This window comes from Gymnodraco acuticeps, unplaced genomic scaffold (assembly GCF_902827175.1).
Source record: "Gymnodraco acuticeps unplaced genomic scaffold, fGymAcu1.1, whole genome shotgun sequence".
Lineage (NCBI taxonomy): Eukaryota > Metazoa > Chordata > Actinopteri > Perciformes > Bathydraconidae > Gymnodraco > Gymnodraco acuticeps.
The window spans coordinates 1,668,219-1,685,129 of NW_022990652.1; the positions used below are offsets into that span (position 1 = coordinate 1,668,219).

The 16,911-nt window shown below is 39.9% G+C and overlaps 1 protein-coding gene across 4 annotated transcripts; it reads left to right on the forward strand.

Annotated features, from left to right (window-relative positions):
- The first annotated feature begins 326 nt into the window (after positions 1 to 326).
- LOC117554894 (phospholipid-transporting ATPase ID-like) lies at positions 327 to 16,556 on the forward strand. 4 transcript variants are annotated; one of them, XM_034229466.1, is made up of 29 exons: positions 327 to 582; positions 2,126 to 2,203; positions 2,328 to 2,386; positions 2,521 to 2,634; positions 2,943 to 3,041; positions 3,196 to 3,257; positions 3,375 to 3,447; positions 3,616 to 3,686; positions 3,962 to 4,044; positions 4,649 to 4,807; positions 5,766 to 5,854; positions 6,312 to 6,505; positions 6,598 to 6,806; positions 6,893 to 6,936; positions 7,031 to 7,196; positions 7,673 to 7,861; positions 7,994 to 8,109; positions 8,216 to 8,380; positions 8,609 to 8,720; positions 8,898 to 9,003; positions 9,480 to 9,630; positions 10,147 to 10,330; positions 11,953 to 12,176; positions 12,722 to 12,805; positions 12,932 to 13,177; positions 13,678 to 13,816; positions 14,081 to 14,211; positions 14,878 to 15,179; positions 15,429 to 16,556. In XM_034229466.1, the coding sequence occupies exons 2-28, from the start codon at positions 2,149 to 2,151 to the stop codon at positions 15,142 to 15,144; spliced, it is 3,591 nt and encodes a 1,196-aa protein (XP_034085357.1). In that variant the 5' UTR covers positions 327 to 582; positions 2,126 to 2,148; the 3' UTR covers positions 15,145 to 15,179; positions 15,429 to 16,556. The 4 variants fall into 4 exon arrangements, with proteins under 4 accessions (XP_034085357.1, XP_034085356.1, XP_034085358.1 ...); XM_034229465.1 differs by having other exon boundaries at positions 14,878 to 15,151; XM_034229467.1 differs by having other exon boundaries at positions 14,878 to 15,151; positions 16,142 to 16,556.
- The last annotated feature ends 355 nt before the right edge of the window (positions 16,557 to 16,911 follow it).

Here is a 16,911-nt window from a genome sequence, read left to right on the forward strand (position 1 = left end):
AGCTGCCATTTGAAGTAATTTATCAAAAATGTGACAGATGATTGGCATTTCCTGCATGTAAGTATGTAAACTGTTTTTAGGCACTGATATTGTAGAGGTAAGTCCCCAGTGTGAGCATGTGCAGCCTCACAGGGTGTGTTTCATACCTGACCGCCCCTATTACAACCCTAACGTTGGCCCTGATTGGCTGTAGCCGTTCACCTGTACTGTTGTTTTACAGCCCCCGTCCTGCCCCGTTTTACCATCCAGGTCCAAAGATCGCTGCAGTGTTTACTCAAGGCCCTGAGCTGTTGGCCGCGGGGGGATCCCAGCTCTTCCTGCACGAACCTGAAACCTCTGCTGCAGGCACCTCTGTCACCACTCCACCTGTCGTCCATCCTGCGTGTCTTTCATCCTGGCTGGAGGCCCCCGTCTGTCCTCTCTGCTGGAGCCTGGACGTCCAAACAGACCTCTATAAGGCCTGGATTTACTTCCTTTAAAGCGGAGGCAAAGGGAGGATTGAAATTTGTTTTTGTCCTCTATTTTTTTTTTAGGGCCCTGTGTTCCTGAGTCTGTCTGCGGGAAAACTCATTTTTGTTTCAGGTATGTGGCTGTTTTACATTTGGTTGCACACCTTGGGGAATCGGTGGATGTACAGGCGCTTTTGAGGAAATGGGCTCACGTTTTAAACCCTTAGAAAGGTCATGTATTTCAAATGTTTCTCTCATTTAAAAGTCCAAGCCTAGTGACACACTTCCGATTCACAATAACAAAGTGTTGTGAGAACAATAACAGAGTGAGTTTGGAACTGGCTTTAGTTTTGGATCTATATAACAACACAAATCGGGGGTCAAGCTATTAGCAGTAGTGTAGTTGTGAGAAAAGTGTTTTTCTATAAGGTGTAGGATATTTTTGACTTATATCGAAAAGGAATACAGTATAGAATAGTAGCTGGTTACTTTCTTTGCTATATATTCAAGCAAGCACCATCCTTTGGCTTACTTTAATTGTTATGAATTTCACCCTGAACATTTCCGACTCTTCCTTTTCCACTTTTGAAAGGATCTGTTGTTCCAAGATCAAACAAAATCACAACTATGAAGCAAAATCAAGATGTTCTGTTTTGTATTCGAAGTCTTCTTCTGCTCACCTGATTCAGAACAAGTCAGAGGTTCACGGTCATATCGTAATCTTTGCGATCATGGATTATGTGTCAAAGACTTCACTGTGGTACAAAGGGTTGAGAAGGGAGCGGTTAGATGTGTCTTTACAGCCCTGCAGCACAGATAAGGTCTCGAGGATGTTGCCTGATATTGTCTGAATGAAAGAGCTGTGTGTTTTCTCACTTAACGGGTCCTATTATGCTCATTTTCTGGTTTCATATTCGAATTTTGGGCCTCTACCGTGACACGTTTACATGATTTAATGTCCAAAATGCTTCATTTTTCTCATACCGGTTGTGATTGGTCCACTTAGAGATTTCCCGCTCATTAGCCTATCACGAACAATGTGTTAGAGCGAGTGTTACATAGTGAAAAATGTATTGTTTTTTTTACATTTTTTATTTATTTAGTCAGGAATTTAAAGAATTTTCCAATTAGGAGTGAATAAAGTATATTTAATATAATTTAATCAATTGTATGTCTTGTTCCAGGGAGTCCTTGACCATTTTCATGTGTAGTCCTTAGTTCCATGACGAACAGCTACTTTACTAAGATTGCGACTATTTTTTTAAAAGCTTGCAATTAACGTCAAAAGACGGTCTCCAGCCTTGGCTAACTAATTACATTTACTAATAACACCACATGTGTACATTGTGTATAATTGAACACAGCCTTGCTGTTCAAGGCTAAAAAACATGTTTTTTCGTTGTTGTTTTTTTATCCCCCGTTTCTTCCTTACAATTGTTTTTGCTTAATTAAATTAAATCACTTATTTCTTCTGCTAGCACTTGGTCATCGATATATCTTTTCACACTGAACCAAAGCTAAACACAAACATGACCTTCCATAAATAAACTGCTTCCCCCTCACTCATGCCAGTTTCCCTTTTCAGTTGATATGTCTGTATGGTCTAACTCAAACGAAATGTATCTTCACTAAGTTCTATTTATTCTGTGATATGTAAACACAAGCTCTTCCTCCAGGTGTGAGATATGGAGAGCTAAACATGGGATCCGTAACGTCATTCTTTGGCGGGTTGTGCAGGAAAGAGGTGAAGATAGGTGAGTCGGGAAGCTCACACATGTTATTGTGTGTCCGTATATGTCCTAAACTAAAAGTGTGTAACATACAGTACATGGACTCATGGTACTGATGCTTACATAATTCATTATTCTTTTCTAACAGAGGAGGAGAGACTTTTTCGAGCTAACGACAGACCGTCCAACCTCTCCTACCAATATGCTGTAAGTATAGACACAAAGCTCTGTGCTGTCTTTAAAAAAGCAGAAGTAATATGGCATCAAATGAGGCTACACAGTGCTGTAGCTACAGTATCACTTGCTTATGTCCCTTCATGTGTAACTATTCTGTCCTTCAGAACAACGCCATCCGGACCTCCAAATACAATGTTTTCACCTTCCTGCCACTCAACCTCTTCGAGCAGTTCCGGAGGCTCGCCAACGCCTACTTCATGTTCCTCATGGTCCTGCAGGTAGACATGTCTCTTTATTTACCTACTCTAGTGCTGTCATGCATGTCATGCATGTCAACACGGACTGTATTAGGGGTCATTTTACTTTTTTCACGAATGATTACAAAATGTAGCTAGCCGTTTGGTGATGTATATGCTGCAAAAATGGGTACTGATTTGAATGTTTTACATTTTTTATTATTTTACTTTTTAAGTTCATGGATTTTCTGTCCTATGCTAGGTTCTCAATTTCATCTTCTTTTATCAATGTTTTGTGATTTTGAACAGATGCATAATATTAAAGCATTGGTGTGTGTTTGTGTCAACAGCTGATCCCACAAATCTCCTCTCTCTCGTGGTTCACGACTGCCGTCCCTCTGATTTTAGTGCTGTCTATAACAGCAGTCAAAGACGCCAGCGATGACATAGTAAGTTCTAATTATCACAATTGAACAGAACTAAACTGAAACACAATAACTAAAGAGGAACCACACTTAATACTGGGGCAGAATATGACTTACTGAATTCAAAAATATAATTTAATCTAATTTATTTTCATTTTGTTCCATGACACCTGAGTAGAACAGACACACAAGCGACAAGCAGGTGAACAACCGCATGGTAAACGTCCTCATCGATGGAGAGTAAGATATTCAACACTGTATACTTTTAACATTTTACAGAGCAGTGTTAGGCTTTGAAAGCTCATATTCTGTTTGCTGTTCTGTGAATTCATGTCATCTTCTTTTTTATCTTGTCAGACTAAAAAAAGAAAAATGGATGAACGTGCAGGTTGGAGACATCATCAAACTGGAGAATAATCAGTTTGTCACAGTAAGTATGGACATGATTGTTAACTGTGTGTTCATTATGGTGTTTTATAGCGTAAAGCTGATCTATATACGTTGATGCTTTCAGTGAAAACAGCTAGAATAAGTCAAAGTTCCCACAAGTGATTTGTATCTAATCTTCTATCAGTTAACCATGCTGTTTTCATTTCAGGCGGATCTGATGTTGCTGTCCAGCAGCGAGCCTCTCAACCTGGTTTACGTAGAAACAGCTGAGTTAGATGGGTGTGTGTGTGTGTGTGTGTGTGTGTGTGTGTGTGTGTGTGTGTGTGTGTGTGTGTGTGTGTGTGTGTGTGTGTGTGTGTGTGTGTGTGTGTGTGTGTGTGTGTGTGTGTGTGTGTGTGTGTGTGTGTGTGTGTGTGTGTGTGTGTGTGTGTGTGTGTGTGTGTGTGTGTGTGTGTGTGTGTGTGTGTGTGTGTGGTGTGTGTGTGTGTGTGTGACTTACGGCTAACGTCTCACACTGTCTTCCCTCCTTCTCATGTCCTCTTGGTGTCCCCCAGTGAGACCAATCTGAAGGTGAAGCAGGCGCTGACTGTAACCGGGGATTTGGGGGACAGCACTGACCTCCTGGCTCACTTCAATGGTAAGAATCTGAAATAAGAAATGAATCACATACAAGGAATTTGCTTTGACGCATAGTGCATGGGTGAAAAACAATGGAAGGAATTAAGTTGTACAAAAACATGTAAAAGCTATTTTAAAAACTACAAAAAAAAGAAATGTTTACAAGAATAATATACAAAGGAATATGACAATTTATGATATATGAAAATTGAAATTATTATAGGGAAAAAATATTGAGGGGAAAAGGTTTTAAGTGGATTTGCATTCAAATGTAAGTTTGCTGAATGTGATTTGTAATATTTAATTATTAGAACTGAAGGTAAGAATCTATTAATATTTGTTCTTATGTAAACCTCTAAGAATCGAGCCAAATAACATATCTACCTCGTGAATGGCTGTGGCTCCAATATGATATATAATAAACATGTTTTGATAACAGTTTCCTTTTATGTAACACTTAGGGCTGCATGTTTGTATGAGAGGTGCCATATCAATCAATGCCGTTCTTCATATATTTCTATCTATTAACACAGGCGTTTCAGTGTACAACTCCCTGTAGTTCCACACGATACTTTGACAGTTTACTTGGATATGTTGCTGACACTAGCCTCGGTCTCTCTCAGGTGAAGTCCGATGTGAGCCTCCCAACAACCGGCTGGATAAATTCAAAGGAACCCTGTCTCTGGACGGACAGACCTACTCTCTGGACAACGACAAGGTGCTGCTCAGAGGATGCACGCTGAGGAACACCGAGTGGTGCTTCGGTCTGGTCATCTTTGGAGGTAAGTCTGCTAACGCGTAAACGTCTGCTAACGCTTAATGCTAATGTATTCCAAAAAACGCACGAGGACAGGTACATTTCATTTGGGTTGCACCGCTCATATCGGGCCAACAGAGGGCGCTAATGCTACACACAACAGACTACTAGGTCAAGTTGAGCAAATTATGTATTTAAAACACAACGAAATACGGAATAATAACGGTAAATACAGCAGTGAATATGTAATAAATGAAATTTAAAAAGATAAAGCCACGTTAAGGTATGTATAATTATTTAATGACACTGCTTTAGCTTCAAGCTATTAATATATTTGGCAAACATAAGCTAACTGTTACCACTTTACTACATTCAGTTCGCATTTTATAAGCTTGAAAATAGCTTGCATTTGTCATTACAGGCCTACATTCATTTGTAAAGTATACACTTGATGAGAAAACAATGTATGCTTAATTAAAATGAATCCACAATACCATAATTATAAACTTCCTGAAGACTTAAAGGTGGGTAAAGGTAATTTTGGAGGAACCAGCTAGAGTGCGATAGAATTTGAAAATACACAGCCAACACACGCGAACGCGCACATGACCAATGAGGGCACGAGATCTATGCACGAGATACGTTTGTGCACAGATGGAAGGCTGACAGGCAGGTAGGCCATCCAGTTATTTTAGCCGGGCCCGCTAAAATTATTGGTCGTGCTTTTTACAGTATTACGGCTTCCACAGATAACGTTTTTTTATGGATTTTTTGTCAAAGCACTTCAGATATTCATTGCTATCGGGATGTTAAGAGCATTCCATGGAATATAACAAAAAGTTTATCTCGAGCCGGTTTCTCAAACTTACCTACCCCACCTTTAACATTAAATGTGAATGGCTTATTAGGAGTGTCTGAGGTGGATTTTGTACCTTTGCTTACATGATTTTTAATGCATCTAAAAAGAATTTGAATGTTTCCAGGTCCAGACACCAAGCTGATGCAGAACAGTGGAAAGACCACATTCAAACGCACCAGCATCGACCACCTGATGAATGTCCTGGTGTTGTGTGTGAGTGTCTTGTCCATGCTCACTGCCACACAAACAAACGCACACACTCAGCAGAAAAGGTTTTCTTATGTTATCTAAGTGTTCATATTACAGTAAATATGTTATACATTTGCTTTGCTACTTTGTTGTAGCAACAAATGCAATTGGGTATTTCATTTTTATGACTGTAGTTTTCTCATTAAATAAACTATTTAACAATTAAACCAAATTACGATTAATGTGGCTGAAATTTCCCATCGCAATGCTAACGAAATAGGGGGAAAAAGCATAATATAATTTCAGGATTGTGCACTGCTTGATTTTGCAAATAACTAATCGACTCCTTTAACAAACAGTGACAAGAAAGACTTTTAAAAAACACTGGGAAAAACCATGTTTGTGTCTTTCCTCTTCCTGTTTTGTTGTTGTTAATGTACAAGTCAATTGATGTCAATGTGTGCTATTCTGAATCCATCAGATCTTTGGCTTCCTGGCATCCATGTGTGCCATTCTGGCCATCGGCAGTGCAATCTGGGAGGTAAGGGAGGGCTCTGTGTTTACGGTCTTCCTCCCTCGTGATCAGGGGGTCGGTGCTGGCCTCACATCCTTCCTCTCCTTTTGGTCCTACGTCATCATCCTCAACACGGTGGTGCCCATTTCGCTTTATGTCAGGTAGGTACAGAAATCTACAACATTTATCGTGACGCCTTCAGAGTTAGAGTTGTCTTGCGTCTTACACTGATCCCTTTTTGTTTGAACATCAGTGTGGAGATCATCCGCCTGGGGAACAGCTTCTACATAGACTGGGACAGGAAAATGTATTACCCAAAGAATGACACCCCTGCCCATGCGAGGACCACCACCCTGAACGAGGAGCTGGGCCAGATCAAATACATCTTCAGTGACAAGACTGGAACTCTGACGCAGAACATCATGGCTTTCAACAAGTGCTCGATCAACGGGAAAGCCTACGGTGAGCTGCTCTGATAACGATAAACTCCTTAATGTGGGAATAAGTTAGGATGATAAGATGTCTGAAATAAGGTCTCTGTTATTCAGGGGAGCTGTTTGACTTTTCTGGACAAAGAGTGGAAATAACTGAGGTGAGAGGGGAAAACTGATACACAGTTCTTTATATATTTGTGAATCTTGTCTCCAGCTCTTTAGTTTCTCTGTCTGCTTCTTTTCTGTCTGCAGAAGACAGAGAGATTGGACTTCTCCTGGAACCAGCTGGCGGATCCCAAGTTCATCTTTCACGACCACAGTCTGCTGGAGACGGTGAAGGAGGGGAACCCAGAGGCTCAGGACTTCTTCCGCCTGCTGGCTCTGTGCCACACAGTGATGCCCGAGGAGAAGAACGAGGGTGAGCGACCTCTAGTGGCAAGGCTTTGTTGCATAACAGAAGAATCACAGTGCCCATGTTCTGTCTCTGGGGATTATTTGTGTGCAGATAAAAGGCAAAAGTTAACTAAATCTTAGTGAATACAAAAAACATTGTAAAATAAAAAGTAGCAGTACTAAAAAAAAAAAATAATAATAAACTAAAATATAAGTTATTGAAGGAGCCAGGAAAGAATTCAAGACAAATCGTAAAAATAAACTATATTGCACATTAAGACAACATAGTAAATATAAACACATAGAGATACTTCTTAAATATACAGATCGCTTCTCTTTTTTACTCTAATATATTTTCCTTTTTTATATGAACCATTTACCAGGTATCATTTGAGATAGGTATTAAAGCCAACATGCTCTCTAGTGACCCAGTGGAAGAAAGCAATGCCTCCCACAACAGAAATCCTCACATTCTAACTTTTTTGTAATTCTTTCTTTTAGGGGAGCTGTACTACCAGGCTCAGTCTCCTGACGAGGGCGCTCTGGTGACCGCAGCGAGGAACTTCGGCTTTGTGTTCCGCTCACGCACACCGGAGAGCATCACGGCCATGGAGATGGGAAAACAAGTCACATATGAACTCCTGGCGGTTCTTGACTTCAACAACGTGCGAAAGAGGATGTCAGTCATAGGTGAGAGAAATATGTGCTACATTTATTTATTTAGTTTCAGTTTTTGCCAAAACTTGCTGTTTGAAGATAGTAATTAAAAATGTTCTTAAGATATTTAATCAATAACAAAGCAACTTTCACCATGATTTGCAGTGCGTAGCCCCGAAGGCAAGTTGACTCTATACTGCAAAGGAGCAGACACCATCATCTATGAGAGACTACACCCGTCCTGCAACAAGCTGAAGGAGGTCACCACGGGACACCTGAACGTGAGCCATGCAGTTCGCTTGATGTGATATGTTTGGTGATATAACACACTAAACACTCAGCAATCGTCAGGATTTTTTTAATTTGACCTGTTCTGAACTGAAACAGGAGTATGCAGGCGACGGTCTCCGGACTCTGGTCCTGGCCTACAAAGATCTGGATGAGGATTACATGGATAAGTGGAGAAAGCGCCACCATGAGGCCAGCACCGCCATGGACGGCCGAGAGGAGATGCTCGATGAACTTTACGAAGAGATAGAGAAAGACCTGCAGGTGAGTCTGGACTGTGTTGTATAAAGAAAATCACATTATTTTTGACCAAATACCTCAATAAAGATATTGTGATGATATTGTAAGGTTGACCATTGATGCTTGTGTTACACTTGTTGCTTTAAACATACAATATTGGGGGGGAAATTGAAATTATTGTTGCTTTTTACACACAGAATGATACAAAATAATAGTTTTTCCTATCAACACCCCATACTCTGTGGTTTTTAGCTGTTGGGAGCCACAGCTGTGGAGGACAAGCTGCAGGACGGCGTGCCGCAGACCATAGAGCAACTGGCTAAAGCTGACATCAAAATCTGGGTGTTGACTGGGGATAAACAGGGTGGGTGTCACAAATGATATTTACCAATATAGGTAATACAGTATTATAATGTGAAAGAAATATGTTTGTGTTTATATGATCATCCTGTGTCATCGGTTACTGAACGAGTCATGGACTAGACATGTTTAGCAGATTATTTGAATCACAGTCATTTTAAACATGTATGTTTTGAAACAGAGACGGCGGAGAACATCGGGTATTCCTGCAACATGCTGAGAGAGGAGATGAAGGAGATTTTCGTCGTGGCGGCCAATACGCCTGAAGGAGTCAAAGAGGAGCTGGTGTAAGTTACTCACACACAAAGAACTACACACAGGAGGGGTCTGCTCATCAGAGGCTGAGGAAACATCATCTTACTTCAATTAATACATTGAATTGAACACACTGAAGCTTTTAGATGTTTTTGGTATACTCAAATCATTATACTTCTTCATCCCGGAGGTAATGGGGTTTAGTGACAAATGTCCAATAAAAAATACAAATAAAATATAATGAAAATATTTATATACACATAGATGCAATGAAAAAAGATATGTACATTTATACATTTATATTACAAAATATAGAGTGATGTTTTAGTTTTACTGATATGCACTTAGCACTTGTTAGCTCCAAATGACAGTGGTTTAATTAGTATGTGTATATGAGTTAAATTATTGTTTGTATCCCAATTACATTACTGTGGAAAACATAAAAGTTCATAAAAATGTCAAAGGTTTTTTTTTTTTTTTATTCGTCTCCGTTTCCTCCTTTTTTCAGGAATGCAAGAAGGAAAATGTGTCCAGAATCGGCGGACGTGCCGTCTGTGATCTCGTCTCGCGCCGGTCTGTTCTGGCTCCAGAAGATAGAGAGGGTGGAGGATGAGAAGGTGGAGGGAGAATACGGCCTGGTTATCAACGGACACAGTCTGGTAAGAAAGCACATTTCTAAATGTTTCCCTTTTTGCTAAATATATTAGCTATCCAAAGTAAGTCTTTCTAAAAATCATTTTTCTTTTCTTTTTTAACAATTCAATTATACATATTTGTATTATACAGACCTTTACAGATTATTCTAGTACTGTTTGTTTTGTTTGTTCTTCATAAAGACATTTTTCTTTGTATTTTAAATGCTTAATCTTTGTTTGATTTGATCAATATGTGTATTTTAGACACTCTTGCAGAAAGCTAGAATATTGAAAATCAAGTTTATTAAGGAAACATATTAGAAAGTGGAAGTATTCACTTATTCCTGGTAGAATATTATTACATGTTTACATGCTTCTGGAAAATAATTAAATGAAAGATTAAGTATTTATTGACTAGAATGTACTATATTTCTCTACAGTGGGGAGAGGACTTATGTTAGGTGTTTTGAGGGGGTTAGGGTTGTGTTTGAGGGTTAGACCTGACTCGTTACCTAACCAGTTCTTCCCTTTGCTGCTCAGGCCTTTGCTCTGGAGAACGACCTGCACCTGGAGCTGCTGAGGACGGCCTGTATGTGTCAGACGGTGATCTGCTGCAGGGTCACCCCCTTGCAGAAGGCCCAGGTGGTTCAGCTGGTGAAGAAATACAAGCAGGCCATCACTCTGGCCATCGGGGACGGGGCCAACGATGTCAGCATGATCAAGGGTGAGCTCGCTCAACTCAGACACTGTAGAGTGGTGCAGGAATGAGTCCTTAATCCTGGGAATGTGTTAGCATTTTACCACTTCTGGTTCCCTTGTCTCAAAGGTTTTTGGAGCCTACAACCGATTGCTAGCAAGGGACTAAATTAGATTACTAAATGTCATCACGCGAATATCAGCCGCCTTTAGCGTAGCGTTGGTTAGGACAAGTTGTGTGACCATGATGTTGTTAGTTTATAGCAGTGGTTCTCAAACTTTTTCTGTCACTTTTTCTTTGGAGAAAAAAAAAAGTCGGGCCCCCCCAACACAAATAGTCAGGCTCAGTGGCGGCGCCAGAGATTTTTTTTGGGGGTGCTGTGGGGTAGCTTGACGTTTCATAGAGGGTGCTCCAACATTTAGGGTTTCCCATGAATGTACCGGGCGCTACAGTTGAATTTTCTACTGCAACAATGCCCACGCAAATACACAGTGTACCCGCGACTGTTACAATGAAGGCTCGACAATCAGCTCACGGCCGCATATAGTGTAAGCAGGGGTAAAGTGCTATTTTTATAGGTGGTGTGTGGATCTCACATAGGGGGGTCCGGGGGCAAGCTCCCCCGGGAAGAATTTTAAATATTGAAGTTACATTAAAAGCATCAATCTGGTGCACTTCGAGAGCAAAATGAAGAGATCTATGGATACATCTCTCAACACCCATTTGAAACAGAATTGTAAACAGATTTACTATTTCTTTATGGATATTTTACAAATCACTCCCCTTTAATGTCATATAGTATTTCATACCTGTTTTTAATTGATTCTCTTATTTTTCTATAACTATAATGATCATATAAACGTGTGCCTTGGAAATAATTGTTTACATTAATGGTGACCAAAACGTTTGAGACCCACTGAGATAACACTGAGAGAGTCCTTTAGCTCACTGAGTCTCTCAGTCTGACAGGAGAGGACTCTCCTCCACTTTGTTGTTGAAAAAACTCCTTATATCCGTTAGCGTAGCTCGCTAGCACCAGAAGCTAACAACAACAATCTCCGGTGCGCTCTCTCTCTCTCGCTCGCGCACACACACAAAATGGATCGTTCCACACACACACACACACACACACACACACACACACACACACACACACACACACACACACGCAGAGCCGAGCTTTATTGAAACACAGAGACTCAGACGTAATAGTACTGGATCATATTATTCAATCAATAATTTTTCAAAATATGATTTTTTTTTTTTTTAATCTTTTTTTTTTTTTTTTTATAAGCATTTTTCCCCCTGGTCTCTCGCGCCCCCCATGTCATGCCTCTGCGCCCCCCACTTTGAGAACCACTGGTTTATAGCATTACGTTATAATATTTGGTAGTTATCTTGCTGCACTAAACTTGTAAGTATCAAAAACGTGCCAAATATGTAATTTTTTTATGTTCATTTTTCCAAACTCCAATGGAAGAATCCCATTGCGAGGGAGTCCTCGCAATGCTAACTGTCTGGTCCGTCTAGAAAAATACGTCATCACTGCACCACTCTATTGAGCTTTTGTAAAACTAAATAGCCAGAAAATACGTACTGTTTTTTAATTAATAAAATGTTCGTTTCTGTCTTTCCTGTCTGTCCTACAGCCGCTCACATCGGCGTGGGTATCAGCGGTCAGGAGGGCATGCAGGCGGTCCTCTCCAGCGACTACTCCTTCGCTCAGTTCCGTTACCTGCAGCGCCTCCTGCTGGTGCACGGCCGCTGGTCCTACCTGCGCATGTGCAAGTTCTTACAGTACTTCTTTTACAAGAACTTCACCTTCACCTTCGTTCATTTCTGGTACGCCTTCTTCTGCGGCTTCTCTGCACAGGTGAGGGACACAGAATGTTCTTTCATAATTAAAAGGGTTACATGTAGAGAGAAGAAATAAGGGATCACATGAGACACACAAGTAAGAACGACGGGTATATACAGTATGTAAAAAAATAAATAAATCGAACCAATCCACAGATAAATAAATGATTCTAATTTATATTATATCCGTAGTACAGATGTATACATGTATTGCAATTCAGGGGATGTTCAATATTCACATGGATATTATACAATATAACAACAAATACAGACTGAAATGCCATAAGGTTTAAACAAAACCTCATACAGTAGTTCCAACTAAATATGAATATTATTTTCTTTACAAAAGTAAATATGGCTGACTTATTGAAGTGTACTGAAACAATCCCACAGATAGACTCAAGCTAAAATGTAAAGGACACGTGTGGAAATGTTTCTATCCAAAAATGTATTTGGAAAAAACTATTTCCAAATTGTAGTGACATTTTTTGCTCTGGAGGCGTTAACATGAGTACATATAATGTTATTAACACTGTATTTACATGTTTTTGGTGGTCACAGACAGTGTATGACGAGTGGTTCATCACCCTGTATAACATGGTGTACACGGCGCTTCCTGTCCTCGGCATGAGCCTCTTTGACCAGGTATGCACTAAGGGGGGAATTATTAATAAATCAGTTTGGAATAACTCAAATCAAACATTTTCTTTTGTTGAAAATGATATGAGTCATCAGTATTGATCCTCTCTCACTGATGCTGTGTTTGTGCAGGATGTGAACGACCGCTGGAGCTCCCAGTACCCTCAGCTCTACACTCCGGGCCAGCTCAACCTGTACTTCAGTAAGAAGATGTTCGTGCGCTGCATGCTGCACAGCTGCTACAGCTCCCTCATCCTCTTCTTCATCCCGTGGGCCGCCATGTACGACACAGTGCGAGATGATGGCAAAGACGTCGCCGACTATCAGTCCTTCGCTCTGTTGGCGCAGACCTGCCTGCTGATCGTGATGAGCGTGCAGGTGAGGAGAACACTTCCTGTCTCCAGGAGCAACACACCATGTAGCAAGGGTGCAGAGGCTTTGAATATAATAAAGCGCTTTTTTAAGATATTTGAATACATTGCTATGATGGCATATCAGGGCCATTGTAGGTTAAAATAATGAAAAATGTGTTGAATATTTTCATGAAAATATATTTCTCTGATATTATAAAAATATATATTTGCCAGAAAAATCTTTGAAATATTCAAATTAAAGTCGCACATTTTTGAGAAAAATTAACTTAAAAAATATATAATTTTTCTCTGAAATGTAAAACTAATCATGGAAATTCATTTAAAAAAAAAAAAAGGTTTTCACTCCCTCTGTGGGACAATAACATATTTCTGATTCTGAAATTATTGAAATACAATTTTCTCTATAAATCAAATCAAAATGCCATAAATACCAAAAACACAACATTTAAGAGGAAATATACATTTTATTCATAATAAAATATAAATAATGTTTGCTTTTTTCAGCTTTGTCTCGACACATTTTACTGGACGGCAGTGAACCAGTTTTTTGTTTGGGGCAGCCTGGCCTCCTACTTCGCCATCACACTCACCATGTACAGCAACGGCATGTTCCTCATCTTCACCTCCTACTTCCCCTTCATCGGTGAGTTCACTCAGCTCATTCAGAGAGGCAGATTGTTGCATGTTTTTTCAAATATGAGTCTTCTGAATGCAATAATGTATAAGGTAATGTCTTATAAAAGGCCAATCTCGATATACCAATGTCAATTATTTCTCATGTCATCCTCTTTTTTGTGAGTATTTTAATTATGTGCACAATCACTTACGACCAATATACAATATAATTGTTTTGTTGAATAGCAAAGCCTTTTACTCAGTGATTCTGACTGATTTTGATCAACTCCAGGCACGGCGAGAAACTCTCTGACTCAGCCCAACGTGTGGCTCACCATCTTCCTGACGTCCCTCCTCTGTATTCTGCCTGTGGTGGCTTACCGCTTCATCGTCCTTCAGCTCCGGCCCACCATCAACGACAAGGTGAGAACATGTCACAGTAGAGGCACAACATAAACCTGAACATCAGCATCATAGGTCCCCAAAGTTTGGAATTTGTGTTGGTTAAGCCAGGGGTTCCCAAACTTTGCCATGCCAAGGACCCCACACAACGAGACCAGTCAAGTCCATTTGAGATGATGTACTCATCTAAAACTTGGAAAATATCTCTTCATGTGGTCCTACCTTCCAGTGCTTTGTAAAATAGTATTTCCTCAACAAAGTTGTCTTCTGAAATAAATCTAATGCTGTATGCAAGCAATTCTGCGACATTTGCTACATCCGTGCTCTCATCCAGCTGCAGAGCGAAACATTCACTGGCTCTCACTTGCTAAATGTAAACTTTAAAAAAAAAAAAAATCCCTTTTCACTCAAACTTTGCGTGACCCCGCTGGTGCCCCCTGGGGCCCCCACTTTGAAAAACACTGGGTTAAGCAGCAAGTAAAAAGCCTTTGCACATGAATAAAAAAAAACAGTAAATATCTTGACAATAGGAATATACCCAATACACAATATGAAGATATATGGACTGAGTTATAATTCACTATGATAGACTAACCTACTTCTCCTAAAGAAACTATCAACATTGGATAAATACATTACAAAATTAACCCACATCTTCATTTAATTCTCGTCCCTCTCTCCCTGTAGGTGAGACACAAGCTTCGTAAGGAGGCTCTGCCGGCCCCCGCACCCCGCCGCCCCCCCACCAGGCGTATCAGCACCCGTCGCTCCGGCTACGCCTTCTCCCACGCTCAGGGCTACGGAGAGCTGGTGACGTCCCGCCGCTTCCTGCTGAGGCTGCCCCTGAAGAGCCGCCCCGCCCTGTTCTCTCAGACCGACTCTCCTCTGGCTCAGAACCAGCCGCAGCACTACCGCACCATCGCAGAGGGTCAGGAGGATGCTCAGAGCCCGTAGGCTGGAGGTAGAGCGCTTTGATTTTGAAATACAGGGTAAAGCACACCATCTGAATAGTTTCCGCGGAACTTTTACACTTGACTTTGAGTTTTTTTGTGAGGTATGAATGTTGTTATCACTGTGAACCTGTGGCTCAAAAGAAGCGAGAGGACCACAATGCTGCTTCTGCAGGTTTTAGCTAAATAAGTATAACACTGTTAATACAGAAACACTTCAGTCTACATTATTCATGAGCATTTTTCAAAGCATACCACTGTGTTTGACACTTACTTTCTTCCTTACAGATACATTCATTTTATTACAACGACAATCAAGAAAATCCAGACGTTGTATGTTAAAATGCTTTTCAGCAGGGATGTTTTCGGAGAAAAAACTGAACATTCTTCAGATGCTTCAAAGCACATTTTAGTTAAACAAGAGAGAGATTAAATCTGCATTATCTTACATTTCAGGTTTTTACTCTTTTAATACACCGTCAACATGCCTACTCAGGATTCATGAATGTTAAGGAATTTATGGGGGAAAATCTTGTGCTTGATTAAAAAATATTTTGTGCAGCAATTGAAATGTAGGCATACTAGATAGATATTTTTTTAATACCAACGTTAGCAAATGGTCTATGTTCCAGTGTTTGCTTACTGGCCTTCTTAGCACTTTTTTAGCAAATTGGCCTAGAATAAATCCTTGCATTTGATGTACAAGTATAAGGAGGCTTTGGAACAGCTGACTCAAATTTCAGAAGTCAACACAACATTTACCGCAATAACAAGGAGAGTTTTTAATTTAAATTGAACCGTGCCTCCTCACAGCCCAGCTGCCTTAGAAGACTGTTCAATAACTGTATATTTGACAGGAAAAAAAAGTTTGCATTGCCTATCTCAAGCATGATTTCACAAATGATAAGACATACTGTGTATAGCTACTTAATGGGCTACAACTTGCACAATGAGAATGAGATTAACTTTGTGTCCTGATCTGTAGATGTTTTTGTGTAAAGGTTGCCACTACCTGATCTGGTGAAACTGGACTCCCACAGTGCCTGCAACATGAAGATGCCTTTTATAACTTTGTATTTGTTTTCCTTGAAAAGTGAATTGTCATGACTCAGGGTGTCATTCTGAGAAAAGAGTCATTTCTGTTAAGATCTAGGAACCTCTGTTGTTTACATTCTGATTTACATTTTTGTTAAACATTGTTATATTTCCCTGCTCTGTGTTAATAACCTGTCTGCTCATGTAATATGTCTGTCGCCTATGAAGAGATTAGGTACCGCAGTATTCTCAAAGTACAGCCAGGGGTCAGTGTGGACCCTTTATCAGAAAAATGAAGGTACAGTGATGGTTTAAGTGTCAAAAAGGAACAGTGAAAGCACTCGGCACATATTTCCTTATAAAATCTTTTTTTAAGTCCAGCAACATATCCTGTGTTTTCATTTTAACATTTGTATCATTTAAGTCTACTAGTCATATCAAGGAGATTTAAAAATATTTCATTGTCAAATAAGATCAGAAAATTGACAATGTATTGGATGATGTTTTTTATTTAAAGCTCTTAACAGCATTTTTGCCTTCAAACAGGATCATTATGGGATTTGTATAATGCTTCTTTAAATTAAATCTAGGCATGTATATTATAGATTGATTGATAGAAACATGCATACAAGTGCAAGCCTTTACACAGACAGCATCATCTGTATAAAGTTCAACAATGTTTGATTATTGTAAATATTGAATCACCTTCCCACATCTCTCTCTGCCTGTCTGCAGT